Here is a 16,976-nt window from a genome sequence, read left to right as displayed (position 1 = left end):
TTCCATGGACACCCTTGTGGATGGCTGCTTTAGGGCCTGCAGCAAAACCTAACCCCGTCGCTTGCAGCACAGCAGCAGTCTTCTTTCGGTGCAGTCTTCTTTCGGTGCAGTCTTCTTTCGGGGTACCATGCTGTGGTACAACATGTTTGCCAGGTATGCCATTTGTGCATCTTACAGGGCCAGGCCTGCTTAGTTCCTAGAGTAGAACTACATCACATGCCTTCCAATGGGGGCCTTTCCAACGATGAAGCGTGAGGGTTTCCGGGCGGTGGGGAGGAAGCCTTGGAAAGCTTACCTCCCCCGCAGACGATCATCCTGTTGGTGCTGGGTGTGCGGATCGCGTGCCTAAACGCTCCGCCACTGCCCCTGGCAGCACGGAGGCACAGGCGCCAGGAAGCGTTGTCCCGGTTCCCAGAAATCCCACAATGCACTGAGCTAGTGCGCAATGCATTGTGGGGGATCCCTCCATTGACAGGTGGGCAGCTGTCAGTGTTTCAGCGTCAGCTGAAAGCAGCTGGCATTGACACAAATGGTCAGGTAAATGGGATTACGGGAGTGCTCGCTCCCTTAGCCTTGTTTAAGAGGCGGGCTCCCTAGCCAGGTTTGCTGCCGAGGTGCTGCCGGGAGCCAGTTGGCTCCTGGCAATTCCCAAGGGCAGCCAAGCCCGGGCTTAGCTGCCCTAGCCTGGTCTTGGTTGCTCATGAGAACAGCTTCATTGTGTCCTTTCCTTGTCTGCAGATAACCCTCAATTGTGTGACACGATTCCCTTTCCTTAGCAGTTTCCAGAATACATGCTATAGCACAGCTGAGACCCATGAAGCCTGGTAGCATTTTATTGCCTGTATCAAGTCTTAGATCTTTCAGGGTTTATTTTGGGCATAGAAGCAGGTTTTGTTTTTTCAAAATGCTACCGACTGTGCCCTGATCTGGGTTTAATTATCTCCGTATATTTAGAATATCTCCTAGCAGGTTGTAAGAGGTGGGGTTTCCTTTACCCCAACTTCCTGTAACGCTTCAAGGCCTCTTATTCTTTTCTTTTCACTAGGATTTTCAGCTCCACAGAGAGTGGAAAGCCACAATTAAAATGCCTTTCAGTAGAACTCATAAATCCATTTATTACCACAATATGCGGGAAGGGGGGGAAGAACCGGGTAACAAGCTAGCAACAGCAGCTTCTGTTCCATCTTAATGGTGTTTGATATGACATGATATGATATACCGCTTTTCCAGCAAAAGTTCCCAAAGTGGTTTACATAGATATAAATAAATAAAATGGCTCCCTGTCCCCAAAGGGCTCACAATCTAAAAAAAGGGGGGAAAAGAAACATAAGATAGACACCAGCAACAGCCACTGGAGGGATTCTGTGCTGGGGATGGATAGGATCATTTGCTCTCCCCCTGCGAAATAAAGAGAATTGCCACTTTTAAAAAGGTGCCTCTCTGCATTAGCAGTTATTACAGGGTTGAGCAGAGGTTCTCATTCTTGGGTCCCTTGCATCTTGGAGTCAGCCCAAAAATTAAGTCTCGGACATTGGACACTTGACAGAATTACCTTATTTACCCAAATAGAAGGTGGCTCTGAATGTAAAACAATGCCTTAAAAGATAAAGGCTAAATATAAGGTTATACGTGTACTTACCCAAATGAAAGAGGAATCTTAATCTAAGACAATCCCTCCCCTTATTTAACTGGAAAGAACAGGGGGAAAAGAAATCTGATGAGATTTCTCCTCTGTTCTTTCCTGTTAAATATGGACGTGGGGGGATAATCTTAGATTCAGGTTCCTCTTTCTTTTGGCATATAACCTGTATTTAGCCTTTATCTTTTAAGGCATAATCTTACATTCAGAGCTGCTTTCTATTTGGGTAAATGCAGTAAATCTGTCCAGTGTCCATTGTCTGGGTCCTAAATTTTGGGGCTGGCCCAAATTTTTTTGACTGACCTGGGTAAATAGTGGGCTTCGTGACTGACATTCTGTGCATGTGGTGATGAGGGCAGAAGGCTAGCAGGCAAGGCCCAGGCTCAGTTTGTCACTTGGTTTCTTGCCTGAAGGAATAGGGGACGCAGGGGCATAGTGAGTATTGAGCAACTGGAGACAATTGTTCCCAGGCCCCAAGGGTCTGCCCCCCCCCCAGGCTCCCCTTTGCCCTCATCCAGGGTGTCACCCTGCCCCCTCCTGCACCCAGCTGGTGAGCAAAGCGTTCGCCGACTGGGAGCATGAGGCATGCCCCTCTCCTCTTCTGCTAGCATTTCACGCCGGCTGACTCTCTTCTCCCCACCAGGCATTGGCCCCTCCTCTGCATCTGACATCAGACACAGGGGGCGGGGCTAGTGCAGAGAACGGAGCTGTCACAGCCGAGGCCCAGTTTCATTTCCTCATTCCCCCTGTCAGCAGTTGGTGGAATCGCTGAAAGGGAAGGAGCCCCCCCTTAAGCGATGCTACCAACTGCTGCTCAAGGGGAAATGAAACTATGCTGGGGCTATGACAGCTCCATTCTCTGTACTGGCCCCACCCCCTTACGGCTGACATCAGACACAGGGGGCGTGGCTTGGGGTGTGCACACACTTTGCGAGCTCTAAACCAGGGATTCTTATCGTTGGTCCCCAGATGTTATTGGACTTCAACTCCCTTAATCCCCAGCCCCAATGGCCTTTGGTAGGGGATTATGGGAGTTGAAGTCCAATAACATCTAGGGACCCAACGTTGAGAATCCCTGCTCTAAACAACACCGGGGGGCGGGAGCTACTGGTCAGACTTAGTCCCCTGCCCCCCCGCAAAGCCCCCCGTGCCCCTGATGGGAAGCTGCCGTATACTGAGTCAGGCCATTCATTGATCTAGCTCAGTAATATCTGCACTGACTGGCAGCGGCTCTCCGAGCTTTCAAGCGGGAGTGTTTCCCAGCCCTACCTGGAGATGCCGGGGATAGAACTTTCTGCATTCAAGGTAGATGCTGTATCACTGAGCTGTGGTCCTTCCATGGTAGTTAGCTCTGCTTGCCCCAAGCTGGTAGGTAATTGACCGAAGGCATGGCTGAATGTCTAACTTGGTTTTTTTTCAGGTGTGAGGGATAAAATAATTACATGGTGTGTGCTCTCCGTTTATTGCAATAAGTGAGGCTCTTCACGGAAAGAGGGTCGTAAGTAATTCTGAGTATCGGTGGCAGGGTATTAAAAGAAGCTTTCGATGTATGTCCTAATTAAAAGTGTAGGGAAAGTGGGCTTTTAAGGGGATATTCACTTCCTAGGGAACATTTGCAGCTTGGGTTTCCAAGCAGCACAACTTCGGTGTTTTGCGTGTGTTTGTGTTTTGAAAGGGTTGCTGGTTTGGGAGGAGGCGTTGGAGGCAGTCCTAATTCTCATTGGTTATTTCCTTTTGTCCACTTTCACTGCTAACAAGTGAAATTAAAGCGTCTCTTGTATACCCCTCCCCTTCTTCGAATTAACGCACAAACCTTCAGTGGGACTGTGATCTTCCTTTTAAAACCCTAATTGTCTAAAGAGCTCAACGTGATCCCTTGAAGTTGGCTGGGTCCGTTGCAGGGCATTAGTGTTAGCTGCAGATTTACAGCCATGCTGGATTTAATCTCTTGCTTTAATCCCCGCGATAGCGCTGTTCAGGGAAGCAGGCCCTTGCGTGTTTTAGGAGATAGGCTGCTGTGTTTCCGAATGAGGGAGGTAGGGAGGTAGCCGGAGTGACTGCAAAGGTTACGTGGAGGATTCTGCACCGCCCTGAAACAAGTTAAAAGGCGAGAGGAGCTTGCTCAGTGGAAAGAGAATAGGTGATGGTTTTAAATCAACTTCTCGGTGTGTGTATCATAATAGCGCCTTGCACGGAGGCTGGAGTCTTCAGTTGCATTTCTCATCAATGCAATTGCAGTATAAGGAAGGACAAGAAGTCTAGTTTCCACAAAATGACTGGAAATTTGGACGTGATGGTGGTGGTGGGGGATAGGCAATAGTTTTTGTAAGAGAGCTGACAGTGCCTGATGCAGACCGAGTTTCCTGTGGTGAATACTTACAGGCTGACATCCTGACTCATGAAGCGTGGGGTGGATAGGGAGGAGCACTGGTATAGCACTGTGTTTCTAAAGAGTTCGAAACTCATGCTGCAGTCATGTTAGTGTGTGTGTGTGTGGGGGGGTGTATTTCAGTTACCTCCCCCTCCCCCAGGTGGCCTCTATGTAGTCTGAAAATATGTCCCTGAGGGCTGCACATCCCTCAGGGGCATATTTTTGGCTGGCACACAGCACTTTCTGGGCAAGGGGGTCATTGAAATTCACCCCCATTACTGAACCAGCAGTGGAGCTGAGTTAGTTGAACTTTTCAGGAGCACCGGTGCTTCTTCTGTTGCCCCAGTTCTTCATTGGTCAGGAAGTTGTAGGGACATAGGAAGTGGCCTTATACTGAGTCAGGCCATTGGTCTATCTAGTTCAGTATTGTCTGCACTGACTGGCAGCAGCCCTCCAGGCTTTCAGGCAGCGGCAGCTTCACATATGCGCTGATAGGGTCTGAGCTGTCAGTGACTGACCAGGAGAGAGATCTTGGGGTTGTGGTGCACAGCTCGTTGAAAGTGTCGGCAGCTGTGAAAAAGGCCAATTCCATCCTGGGGATCATTAGGAAGGGGGTTGAGAATAAAAATGCTAATATTATAATGCCCTTATACAAATCTATGGTGTGGCCACATTTGGAGTACTACGTGCAGTTCTGGTCACTATCTTAAGAAGGACATTGTAGAATGGGAGAAGGTACAGAAGACAAGGTAAGATAAGGCAAGATAAGGCAAGGCTACAGTCTCTGGGGCTTTTTAGTTTGGAAACAGGGTGACTCTGGGGATAGAGGTCTATAAAATTATGCATGGAGTAGAGAGAGTGGACAGAGAAATTTTTTTCTCCCTCTTTCACAACACACCAGGGGGTCATCCCATGAAACTGAATAATGGGAAATTAGGACCGACAAAAGGAAGTACTTTTTCACACAGCACATACAGGTGAAACTCGGAAAATTAGAATATCGTGCAAAAGTCCATTAATTACAGTAATGCAAATTAAAAGGTGAAACTGATATATGAGACAGACGCATTACATGCAAAGCGAGATAAGTCAAGCCCTAATTTGTTATAATTGTGATGATCATGGCGTACAGCTCATGAAAACCCCAAATCCACAATCTCAGAAAATTAGAATATTACATGGAACCAATAAGACAAGGATTGAAGAATAGAACAATATCGGACCTCTGAAAAGTATACAGTGTACTGTGCTTGATTGGCCAGCAAACTCGCCTGACCTGACCCCATAGAGAATCTATGGGGAATTGCCAAGAGAAGGATGAGAGACATGAGACCAAACAATGCAGAATTGCTGAAGGCCGCTAATGAAGCATCCTGGTCTTCCATAATACCTCATCAGTGCCACAGGCTGATAGAATCCATGCCACGCCGCATTGAGGCAGTAATTGCTGCAAAAGGGGCCCAAACCAAGTACTGAATACATATGCATGCTTATACTTTTCAGAGGTCCGATATTGTTCTATTCTTCAAAAGTCTTCTCCAGCACTAAAGTTCAAAAGCGTCAATACTTTTTCTGTCCTGCTTCTTCAAAGTCCAGTTTTTGTATCCATAGAGTGTCATGGGAAAAGCCACGATCCGAACGATTCTAATCTTTGAAGGTATAGGCACATCATGGCATCTAAATATCCTTTCCAAGGCCTTCATTGCAGCCCTACCAAGTGCTAGTTTGTGGCGTATTTCTTGTCTGCTGGATCCCTTACTGTTGATGGTCGATCCTAAAAGGCAGAAGCTATCCACCACTTTAGTGTCTTCATTATCAACTCTGAGGCTGGTTGCTATACCCGTTGTCATTAGTTTAGTCTTTTTTACATTTAGTCGTAGTCCCATTTTTTTCACTGTGCTCCTTGCCTTTCCTTGACTACTAGAGTGAAATGAATGACTGTACCTGCATTTATTTTCAAAGCAGATCTGGGTATAGGTCCTTCAAATGCATGGTACAGATAGGAATTGTACTGTTTGTTTGTTTATTTAGTTATTTATTAGTTTTCTGAAAGACCTCCTTGAATGTGTAAAACATTAAAACAGATGTCCAGAACATCTATCTATCTATCTATCTATCTATCTATCTATCTATCTATCTATCTAACTATCATATTTGTATACCACCTCATATATGCATTTCTAGGCAGAGTACAAAGTTAAAACACAAGTATAAAACAGAATAAAAACAGTTAAAAATCACAAGACAAAAATAAAAAACAATCTCAGAAGATTAAAAGACATTAAATAGTTTAAAATTAATTTCAGTCAAAAGCCTGAGTAAACAGGTGCATCTTGAAGGTCTTCCTAAAAGCAAACAGAGAAGGAGATGCTCTTATTTTGACAGGGAGCATATTCCAAAGCCCCGGGGCAGCCACAGAGAAGGCCCAGTCCTGAGTCGCCACCAGATGAGCCGGTGGCAGCTGTAACCAGACCTCTTCAGGGTGCTTTCCAGATTGCACTTTATCACAGTGTTGCAACGTGCCCCTTAAGCATGCTTCTGTATTACCTGTGTTTTGACATCTCAGACCTTGCGTTGTAAGGAAGGTGCTGTTCATATTTCCGACGACACCTTTTGGATTTTATTGCTATGCCACAGCCCTATAACATCGCATTGGCATTGCAAAAAAAAAAAAAGAAGGGAAAAAAAGGGCTGTATTTGCCTGTTGTAGGAGGCTTGCCCTCTTACAATGGATCTCTAATGTGGTTTGAATTTGGCACCACAAAATGTTGCAGTTTACACCCCTTTTTGTGGTGTAAAACTCGCAATCTGGAGAGCGCCCAGATTATCTTAAAAGGCGACGGGGTTCATGACAAAGAAGGCGCTCTTAAGTACCCTGGACCCAAGCTGTTGTAGCTGTGCTCAACACAAAATGTGAATAGCTGTTCCTGTGTACAGATCTGCACCTGTGTGAACTGCACACTCGTATGAGTGTGGAGCATCACGTGGGAACAGGGCTATCGCTGTTCTGTTCATCTGTCACCAAAGGCAAGGAAGAAACAATGACAAAAAATGGAGTTCATCGGGTCATTTTATAACCCTTTTTAGTGTGTTAAGGTGAAATTTTGATGGGTGCAAGATGATTACGAACCTTTGGAAATGAGTTTTGATATTGGTTGATGGCCCTGTCAGTACCATAGTTGTTTCTGAGCACAAGGAAGACATATGTGCATTTGACCTTTTTTTTTTTTTTTTGGAAGAAGAACTAATTAAAAAGTATGTAGATGAGCAGTTATCAAGTGCAGCACAAGCACCTCTGTTAGCATCTGATAATCATGCCCATGCTGGGCATTATAGAGCGATGCTGCTTATTAGGCCTTATTAATCAGCCATGGAGAGTCTGCCCAGGCGCTCAAGGGATACTTGAGTGTGCGATTTAATCCGATACGTGCGAGAACCATCATGGAGACTGTGTTGATCAGTGTTCCTCAAGCTGTTAACAGTTGGATTAAAACTGGAGGCACAGTTCACAGCTCTGTCTCCAAAGGTTGGCTTTAGAGTGTGGAAGTCCCGGTCTGTGAGCCATTGCTTTTGAGTATGCCTCTGGATTGGTGGGAAAGAAGCCCATTGCCATGACTACCCCCAAGCTGCCTTCTAGAGATGGGGGCTGTAGCTCGAGCACTTCCTTTGCATCCAGAAGGTCCCGGGTTATATAGGAAAATCGGAAGCTGCCTTATACCAAGTCAGATCACTGGTACGTCTAGCTGAGTAATGTCTACTCTGAGGCTGATGGTGGGTGCGTCATTGGCTGAGGGCGGTGGTGGGAGTGAAGCGGGTGATTGACTACGTGGTGAAGGTGCGTGCAGGGAGCTGTGGGGATGGGGGCTGCTGCTCGGATGCCTGGGTTCCTTGCCGTCTCCCTCCCTTCCTCCGCAAGGCTTCCAGCCCTTTCCCCCTCCACTTAACCCATTCCTTCCCGTCTTTCTGATCCGTTTAGTGCTCACGTGAGATGAGTTTGAGCCTCCATGTACAGGGGCGGTCTACCTTGGAATACCAGCTAGGGACCCAGCAGCGGGAGAGGGGGGCTCTTGCTGCCCTCGCCTCTTGCTCGTGGGCTTCCCAAGGGCATCTGGCAATTGTTCTGTTGTTTTAAGCCTTCTATTGTTTTATCCCTGCTAACTTGGCAAAGAGGCACCTTTTAATGTGGTGATTCTCTTTTATTTAGCGGAGGGAGAGTAACTGGCCCTATCCACCCCCAGCACAGTACCTCCAGTGACTGTGGCTGGTGTCTATCTTACGTTTCTTTATAGATTGTGAGCCCTTTGAGGACCAGAATCCATGTTATTTATTTATTATTTCTCTGTGTAAACCGCCCTGAGCCATTTTTGGAAGGGCGGTATAGAAATGAAATCAGTCAATCAGTCATTCATTCATTCGATTTCTATACTGCCCTTCCAAAAATGGCTCAGGGTGGTTTACACGGAGAAATAACAATCAACCAACCAACCAACCAACCAACCAACCAACCAACCAACCAACCAACCAAATAAATAAATAACTTCTAGTGTTGGGAGCTTCCCCGAGCAGTATTATGCTGGAGGGGGAGGATATACATGCTTTAAACAAACAAATTAAACCAATGTATGAATGAATATGACTGGCAGTGGCTCTTTCAGACAGGAGTCTCTCCCAGCCCTATGTGGAGATGTCGGGGATTGAACCTGGGACCCTTCTGTATGCAGAACAGATGCTCTCCCACTGAGCTATGGCTCTATCCAAATGTCAGAGTTCATCTCTATGTAAGCAAGTCTGGGAAATACCCTGGTCTGAAATCCCTGGAGAGCTGGTGCCACACAGTACTGGCCTAGATAGACCAACAGTCTGACTCCCTGTAAGGTAGCCCAGGTATTGATATATGCATCATGCAGAGATGCAGCTGACAGCCTCCTCCACAGGTGAACGATTCTGCCATGGAAATAATTGAATAATCTGGTCCCCTAAGTTGCAAAATGAACTGAGTGCAAAATTACCCACCCTCATCGTACGTTGATTGGAAAAAGGCAGGCCAGAGGAGGGACTGAAGAAAAGATGGGAGAGTTTCCATTGCAGATTCTTTTCATAGGTGGCTAGAGGATGCACATCTCAGCATTTTCCTGCTGATCCTGCCCTGCTGCTTTAATATGGTACACTGGCAGGTATCTCACGGTGCATAGGTGTTCCCTGGAATGCGGTCTGGAAGTTACTAAGGTAGATTTTGTTGTGGTCTCTTTCAACCTTCCCTTTTTCTCTCTGGTGCCAACTCACTTTGCCTCTGTCCTTCTGTTTTAGGACCCGCGATTATCAGCTTTAATTTTCGACAAGCTTCAAGTGCCTGAATATTTACAGAAATCCAGGAGCGAAGGGGAGAGCCGGTGTGATGTTTGCGCAGCTCACTTAAACCAGCTGAAACAGGAGGCCGTCCAGGTCATCCGCCACAACCTCGACCAGGCTGGTTGCCAAGACGCAGCGGAGCCCCCACAAAGTGCCGTGGCCATGGCCGCCGTGTTGCCGAGGCTTTCTTCCCAAAACTTGGCCACCGTGTCTTCTCCGAGGGACTTGTCTCTCGTGGCCGGGCAGGTGGGTAGACCGTCTGGGAAAACCACAGGGCTTTTCTCTGGGACAGAGAGGAAGAAGGGACTCGGATGGCCACAAGGCGCAAGCGGGTTTCCGAACTCCAGCGTTCAAGTGACTGTGGCTCCCAGTGGCCTTAGTGGGGCATTGAGCTCCGTAACAATCCAGGCTCAGCAGTACCTCGAGGGGATGTGGAGTATCTCCAGAGTGAACAGCTTTCTTCCTCAAGCTTGTCTAGTAAGTAACTGATTGCTGGTCTTTGATTTCCCCCCTAAATGTGTGAATGATTTTCTTCCCACCCCCAACACATTTTAGCAAAGAGCTCCAGGGCCTCAACCAGCAGGCTTACCCTACGGTTACATGGAAGTAAATCTGTCTGCATTTAATATGACGCATTCAAAGAAGAGTCCAGATGTCTGCAGTCTTTCAGTTCTGTCCTAGGCATCTTTACCTGGAAGTAAAGATTTATTTTATGTGGAAGTCAAGATTTATTTCATGTGGAAGTAAAGATTACTTTTAGAAGTAGTGATTTATTTTACTCAGATGTAAAGATTTGCTTTACTTGGAAGTAAAGCTTTATTTTTTTGGAAAGATTACTTTTGAAAGTGATGGTTTACTTTACTTTACTTGGAAGTATTACTTTTGGAGGTAAGGATTTACTTTACTTAGAAGCAAGTTTTACTTGGAAGGAAATCTGCCTGCATTTAATATGACTTGCATTCAAAGAAGTGCGGTGAATGGGGTGGGGAGAGGAGAGGAGGAACAAGCCACGCCTTTGGCTTATTTACCCCATCCTTCCCGGCTGCTACTGGGTAGAAAAATGGCAAGTGGGGGCGGGGGGAGTTAAACCCCTACCACTATGTTGGGACCTCCTCTGTAGATGCTTTTGAGTTTTTAAAAAGGGGGAGAAACTTGCAAAGATGTAGAATCACATCTAGTTTGGCCCTTAGCCTCATGGAAATCACTGGACTCACTTCTCAATGCATATGATTAAGTGTGCCCTGAAAATCTGTTTTTATTCAATCTACTACTGTGTTTCTCTCCTCCTGACCCACATGTATTAGTTTACCTCTGTGGCCATGATTGGCATTATTTAGAAGTGTTCAAGTTAGTGCAGTGGCAGGGAGAGAGATTAAGTTGCCTTTTGTTTCATTTTACTGCATTTGAGTGGTCGCAGAAAGTTACTGCCTAAAACATCCCTTGGTAACAGTTCCACTTTATGTGATCAGCCTCTGAACTTGTCATAAAAGTAGTCCAGTAATCCCCTTTGACGCCTGTGTAAATAATTACTGTCTAGAACCACGGAATTTTCTTTGTCCACTGGAGAGTGTAATTATGAATCCTGCTTTTCCATAATGGCTTTTTATTCACCCCAAAGTTAACAAACTGGAATACAAATTGTCCGTGGTTTAGAGATAATCCTCGGATGAAATATGACAGCTGTTGAAAATCAAACGGCTTCACTAAACTCTAGGAAAATATTGAATTAAAAGTGCAGGAATGTAACAAAAAGTAATTACCTGTGTGGGGACTGGGTTGGGATTGTAATAGGTATTGACATTAAACTGCGAATCTACCAGAAATGTGCAAATAGATGAATGACAATGAAAAATAATAATAAAAAGTCCTTTTGTATGTTCCTAGATAACGCTATTTATGTGCTACATAAAAATTGATAATGTGGAAATGGATAATGTGGCTGTAGCAGGGGCAGTAAAAACTTCAGAGCAAATACAGCCTGGCTTGCAAATGGTTTGTTCATGCATTATATAGTAACACAAACACAGTGTGACGTGTTATGGAATTCAAGTGAAAAGAGGCTATGCGGGTTTCCTTGCAAAAACAAAAACAATGGGATGGATCCTAAGGTCTCAGTGGACAGAAGCCTTCTCAAGCAAACTCCCTCACCTCTTTTCAGCCCAGTGAACTTCCCCTGCCTCCTTGTGGCCCCCTGGAAATCCACTCCCAATCGTTGGGGACCTCTTCCCGAAGGACGGTATAGGGTGTGGGGAAGGTTGCAGGGGGAGTGCCTCCCACTTGCAAAGGAGTCACTTAATATCTACTACAAATATTGATATACCCCTCTTCAACTAAAGTTCACAAAGTGGTTTACAAAGAAAAAATACATAAATATAATGGCCACTTGTCCCCAAAGGGCTCACACAATCTAAAGGAAACATAAGGCAGATATCATCAACAGTCACTGGAGGGATGCTGCACTGCAGCTGTATAGGGCCAGTTGCTCTCCCCTGGCTAACATCTAACCCACTGCAGGAATGGCCCGTGTGGGTAGAGCCAGGGGGTGGTAAACAAGCCACAGGTGTGGCTCATTTCCGCTCTCCTCTCCCTGCCGCGGCCACCTCTCTGGGCCTTGTTCCACCCGCCATTACATTAACCCCAGATATTAACCCCTTGCTAACTGAGCAAAGAGCCACCTTTTAAAAGTGGTGATTCTCTTTATTTAGCAGGGGGAGAGTAACTGGCCCTGTCCATCCCCAATACAACATCCCTCCAATGGCTGTTGCTGGTGTCTATCTTTTTAGATTGTGAGCCCTTTGGGGACAGGGAGCCATTTTATTTATATCTATGTAAACCATTTTGGGAACTTTTGTTGAAAAATGGTATATAAATATTTGTCTGTCTGTCTTGTCCGTCCATCCATCCATCCATCCATGGGCTGGTTATTTGCCCAGTTGGGGAACTCACTCTTATTGGTCTACTTACTAATTACTTATACAAACTTACTTTTCCTAAGTTTGGCCCATTTAAATGTGTTACCTTCGGCTGTTTTGGAGGGTAGATTCCACCGTATGCCGTATTCCCAATGGTTCTGCCCCTGCCTCTCAGGCATGATCAAGTCAGTATTACTCTATGGTATATTTTACAGAGATATACATTCTCTTCTTATTGGTCCAATTTTGTTACACTGTCCAGGCCGGCCAGTTGACTTTTATGTAAATTTTCTTCTTTCTGACTCTGATGCCGAGATTACCTATTGTGTGGCCAAATTTTGTTCCACTGCTTGTAACATCAGGATACAGATGGTTAACCCTTTTGTTATGTAAGGTACATGTGTTATTCTGGGGATGGTGGATTGGTAGTTTAGTTTTATTCAGTATTATTCATTATTATTTAGTATCAGAGTATTTTAAGTTATGTTGCCTGTAAGTGTTGATTATTTTAATTGCTGGCTGGTTGGGGACCGTAATAAATGAATGATGATGGTCTACAATTCCCACCATCCCTAGCCACAATGGCCTTTGAATGATGGAAGCTGGAGCCATGGGCGATCGCAGGACTGTTTCTGGGGTGTGGGGTAGAGGAAGCCAACCATTCAGTAACCGCCCCCCCTCGTTGGGAATATGTCCCATTGAATTCAGTGGAAGTTGGCTCAATCCAGGGGGGCAACTGCACCCTGTTGCTCCCCCACCCCATATGCCTATGGTTGTAGTCCTAGGAATATAGGAAGCTGCTATATACTGAGTCAGACCATTGGTCTATCTAGCTCACTATTGTATACACAGACTGGCAGCGGCTTCTCCAAGGTTGCAGGCAGGAATCTCTCTCAGCCCTATCTTGGAGATGCCAGGGAGGGAACTTGGAACCTTCTGCTCTTCCCAGAGCGGCTCAGTCCCCTGAGGGGAATATCTTACAGTGCTCTCATTTCTAGTCTCCGTTTCATTTGCAACCAGGGCGGACCCAGCTTAGCTAAGGGGAAAAGTTGTGCTTGCTACCACAAGACCAGCTCTCCTCTCCTACATCAGCTAGAGGGCCGAAGTTGGACACCGCTCTTTTACCATTAAAACCTTGCCCGGCTGTCCAACCTGTTGGGGCTAGTTCACAAATGTATATGCATCACCACATTTATTTACCCCAGGTAAAGAGTGTGGAATCAAATCTCTTGTAGCCTGAGGATAAGTGAATGGAGGAGTAAGGATGAGACGGGATCTTCCAGCAGAAACACTGGGGTAGAGTGTGGCCTTTGCTTGCCATGTTGATGGCTAAAAAAGATGAGATGAAAATCAGTGTTCACAAGAGCCAGAATTCAAGGAATCTTTTAAAACAAATCTTGCAGAACCTTGCACGGAAGAGGAAGCTGTGGCAATAAAATGGAAACTAATATTTTATTGAGAAACATTGAGCCGGCAAGATTGCTGTGCTGTTCGGCTGACATTTACCTAATCAGCAAGTTAGCTAATAGGCCTTGCTGGTAGGATTCAAGTTACAGAAAGTCCCTGCAGGGAAAAAGAAATAATGAAAATATATACACTGCTCTATGGAAATGAAGTGTCTGGGGTAAGACGTGTACCATTAGCGTCTCACAGAGCAGATAAAGCCAAGCGTCGTCGTCATTTGGACAGACCTCACAGCATATCGAAGCGAGATTGCACTTTATCAACCCTCTTTGTTTGTATCCAGGTGGAGCATGACGTGGGCTGGAGGCGAGAGCTGAAAGGTGGAGTTTTTGGATCACCAAAAGCTGGCTGCAAATGGAGGGGTTATGTAGGAACCAAGAGCCCTGCCCCTTCCTGGAGCACAAGCTGGCCCTGATCTGAAGCAGGTGCCTGAGCTGCCTTCCCCTACTCCTGAGTAGGCTCACCAGGAGGGAGGCCCCAAGCAGCCAGGGGAGGGCTTCCCCTTTGGTGTGAGAATTTGACCCTGATGCAGTGTTGCCTTTGCTCGAGGGGGGGCGCAGTGGAAAGTGTTCTAGGGGCAGGAGAGGAGCCTTTCTGGGGGGCACCAGGTCCCCCAAGCTCCTTGGGAGACAACTGCAGTAAGGATGCCAATCGGTGGTTGCTCTGGAACTCTTGGCTCTAAGGCAGTTTTGCTGGGGATCTCCGATGGGGCTTGCTCACCTTCATCTGAGAGGGTCTCTCCTAGGTTGGAATCCAGGTGGGTCCTGCCTCTGGGCTAGCCAAATGCCCGTGCATGCATGCAGTGTTTGCATAGGGTCCAGCCATATGCAGTCCAGTATGTAATGGGATATTGCAGGACTTGACATGAGCCAGGGCACCTAGAAATTTAGGGTTAGGTGCCTAGACTAGGACATTCAGAGGCAGAGTGATTTAATAAAGTCTCATTTGTCCCACCCAGCCCTGTTTCTGTTACTTGCAGAGGGGATGAAGAGAAGCCCATCCCCCCCCCCCGGTTGTCTGTCACTAAGTTGGGTAAGTGTCCATTGTCACCTAATGGCACAGTGGGGAAATGACTTGACCAGCCAGCCAGAGGTTGCCGGTTCGAATCCCAGACTATGGGAAAAACCTATATTGGGCAGCAGCGATATAGGAAGATGCTGAAAGGCATCATCTCACACTGCACGGGAGATGGCAATGGCAAACCCTTCCTGTATTCTAGCAAAGACAACCACAGGGCTCTGTGGTCACCAGGAGTCAACACTGATTTGACAGCACACTTCACCTTTACCATTGTCTGGCTCCCAAATGTTTGGGGTGGCTCCTAGATGCAAAGAAAATTTGTCAAAGCTTGGGATATTGAATGCACGGTTCAGGCCTGCATGCACTGGATTTTATTCACATAGGTCCTGTGCAAATGATATATTTGAGGATTTGGGGCAGGCCCTGGAGTGGTACAGGAGCATCTAATAGGCAGGAAGGCGTAATCTCATTTCCCTACCATGCATCCTCTGCATTCCATGAAATTCAACACTCTTGCTAGTGGTGTAGTTGCAAATTCAGAAGTGCAGACCCCCTCCACGACAGCCCCCCCCTCAACAGCCACACCCCATAGTCAGGCCTACCCCCATGGCCACACACACCACTTAGATGCAGTTATTCTGGGGCTTCTGTTACAAGAAGTCAGGGTGGTTCCCTAATCCTATAGAGTTTGAACCTCATGTGGTGATTCACCCAGCACAACAGTCCAGATTGTCAACTACAAAGGGTGTAACAGATGACAGGAAGAACAGCAGTAAAATCAATTGTAGTCTGATATTCATTCATTCATTCATTCATTCGATTTCTATACCGCCCTTCCAAAAATGGCTCAGGGCGGTTGTGTAACAAACTCTTGGAATAGCGGGAGTTGCATATTGCAGTATTTCCATTTTGAAAGCAAAGGGCTTTGCGTCCCTGCTGAGACCCTGGAGGAGAAAATGTACCGGCACTGTGTTCCTGTCTGTCCCTGCAACACTACACCACTGACCCCATCCTATAATGTTAGCATCGCTGAACCAGTTGTAGGACTCTTCTGTAAGAGTCTGGCAAGAAGACAGTATTTCTGGAGAGAGGTGTTCACATCAGTCAGGTGGATGAATGTCCTGAAAATTTCTTTAACCCAGGCTGTCTGCCAGGAAAAAAACACAACCCTCCCAAACAAACAGCCCCCTCCATTTGATCTTTTCTCACCTGCAGGCCAAGCGGTTATTATTACAGTCTCTCATTAATGAACATGCCCAAACTAGCTGCAGCCGCCAGTTGAGCCAACAAGCAGCAGTAATCATACCCCAAAAGGCTGGCCTAGATTTCACCTGTTTCTATCAGACGCCAGTTTTAGCACCAGGTGTGGATTATTCACAGAGGGGCTGCTGTGCTGTAGGGCCCTGGAGTTGGTCAATAATAACACTCATACTTAATCTCTGTATAGTGTTTGTTCAAAGTGCTCAAAGAGCCTCATATTTCTTATACAAATAGCTCTTACAGCAGCTCTGTAAGTTGCGCCAGTATCATAATTCCCATTTTATAGATGAGGAGGCTGAGGTTGGTGGAGAAGAGCTTGTCTTGGGCTGCAGAGAGCCAGAGTACAGATTGGAAGGATACTACCTTACCTGCGTTGAACATAACCTGTGAATAACTACGTGTGTGCAAATCTGTGACACACACATGTTGTACATTCACAGAACATAAGGAGGGCATTCACACAATCAAAAACTGTTTTCTACCCGGGTTTGGGAGCTGTGTGTGCTCCCAGTTTTGGGGGAGCAAGGTTAGAGGAAAACCTAGATAGAAGTGATTGTGTGAAAGCAAGGTAGGAAGAAAACCTGGATAGCTTTTCCTCCTACCTTGCTTTCACACAGTCATTTCTACCCAGGATTTCCTCCTACCTTGCTTCCACACAACTGAAAATTGGGGGCACATACAGTTCCCAAATCTGGGTAGAACACCGCTTTTGATTGTGTGAATGACCTCGATGTGTGAATAGGGCTTTGTGTTACCTAGTATCAGACTGTATGGAGACTAAGGACTTGAATTAGTAGTGACTAACTTGTCTCATTGATTTCAGTGGTGCTTAGTTGTGACTAATCATCGTCTGTATCCTGCCCGCCTATGCTGACAGGAGAAAATTGATATTTCAACTTTGCTGAGGAGGATTGCCGAGTATGTGCAGTGCGTGAGTTGCTGAGGAAGACTAAGGCGGAGT

The 16,976-nt window shown here is 46.3% G+C and overlaps 1 protein-coding gene across 2 annotated transcripts in view; it reads left to right on the top strand.

The window, feature by feature from the left end:
* KIF26A (kinesin family member 26A) overlaps nucleotides 1–16,976 on the top strand; it is a 240,406-nt gene that overhangs the window by 86,178 nt on the left and 137,252 nt on the right. For both annotated transcript variants that reach the window (XM_053282826.1, XM_053282825.1), the window contains exon 3: nucleotides 9,318–9,836. In XM_053282826.1, the coding sequence (XP_053138801.1) occupies nucleotides 9,318–9,836 (519 nt within the window). The remainder of the gene's footprint in view (nucleotides 1–9,317; nucleotides 9,837–16,976) is intronic.

This window comes from Hemicordylus capensis, chromosome 1 (assembly GCF_027244095.1).
Source record: "Hemicordylus capensis ecotype Gifberg chromosome 1, rHemCap1.1.pri, whole genome shotgun sequence".
In the NCBI taxonomy this organism is placed as follows: domain Eukaryota; kingdom Metazoa; phylum Chordata; class Lepidosauria; order Squamata; family Cordylidae; genus Hemicordylus; species Hemicordylus capensis.
Note: the sequence above shows the minus strand (reverse complement) of the source record. Positions and strands in the feature narration are given on the sequence as shown.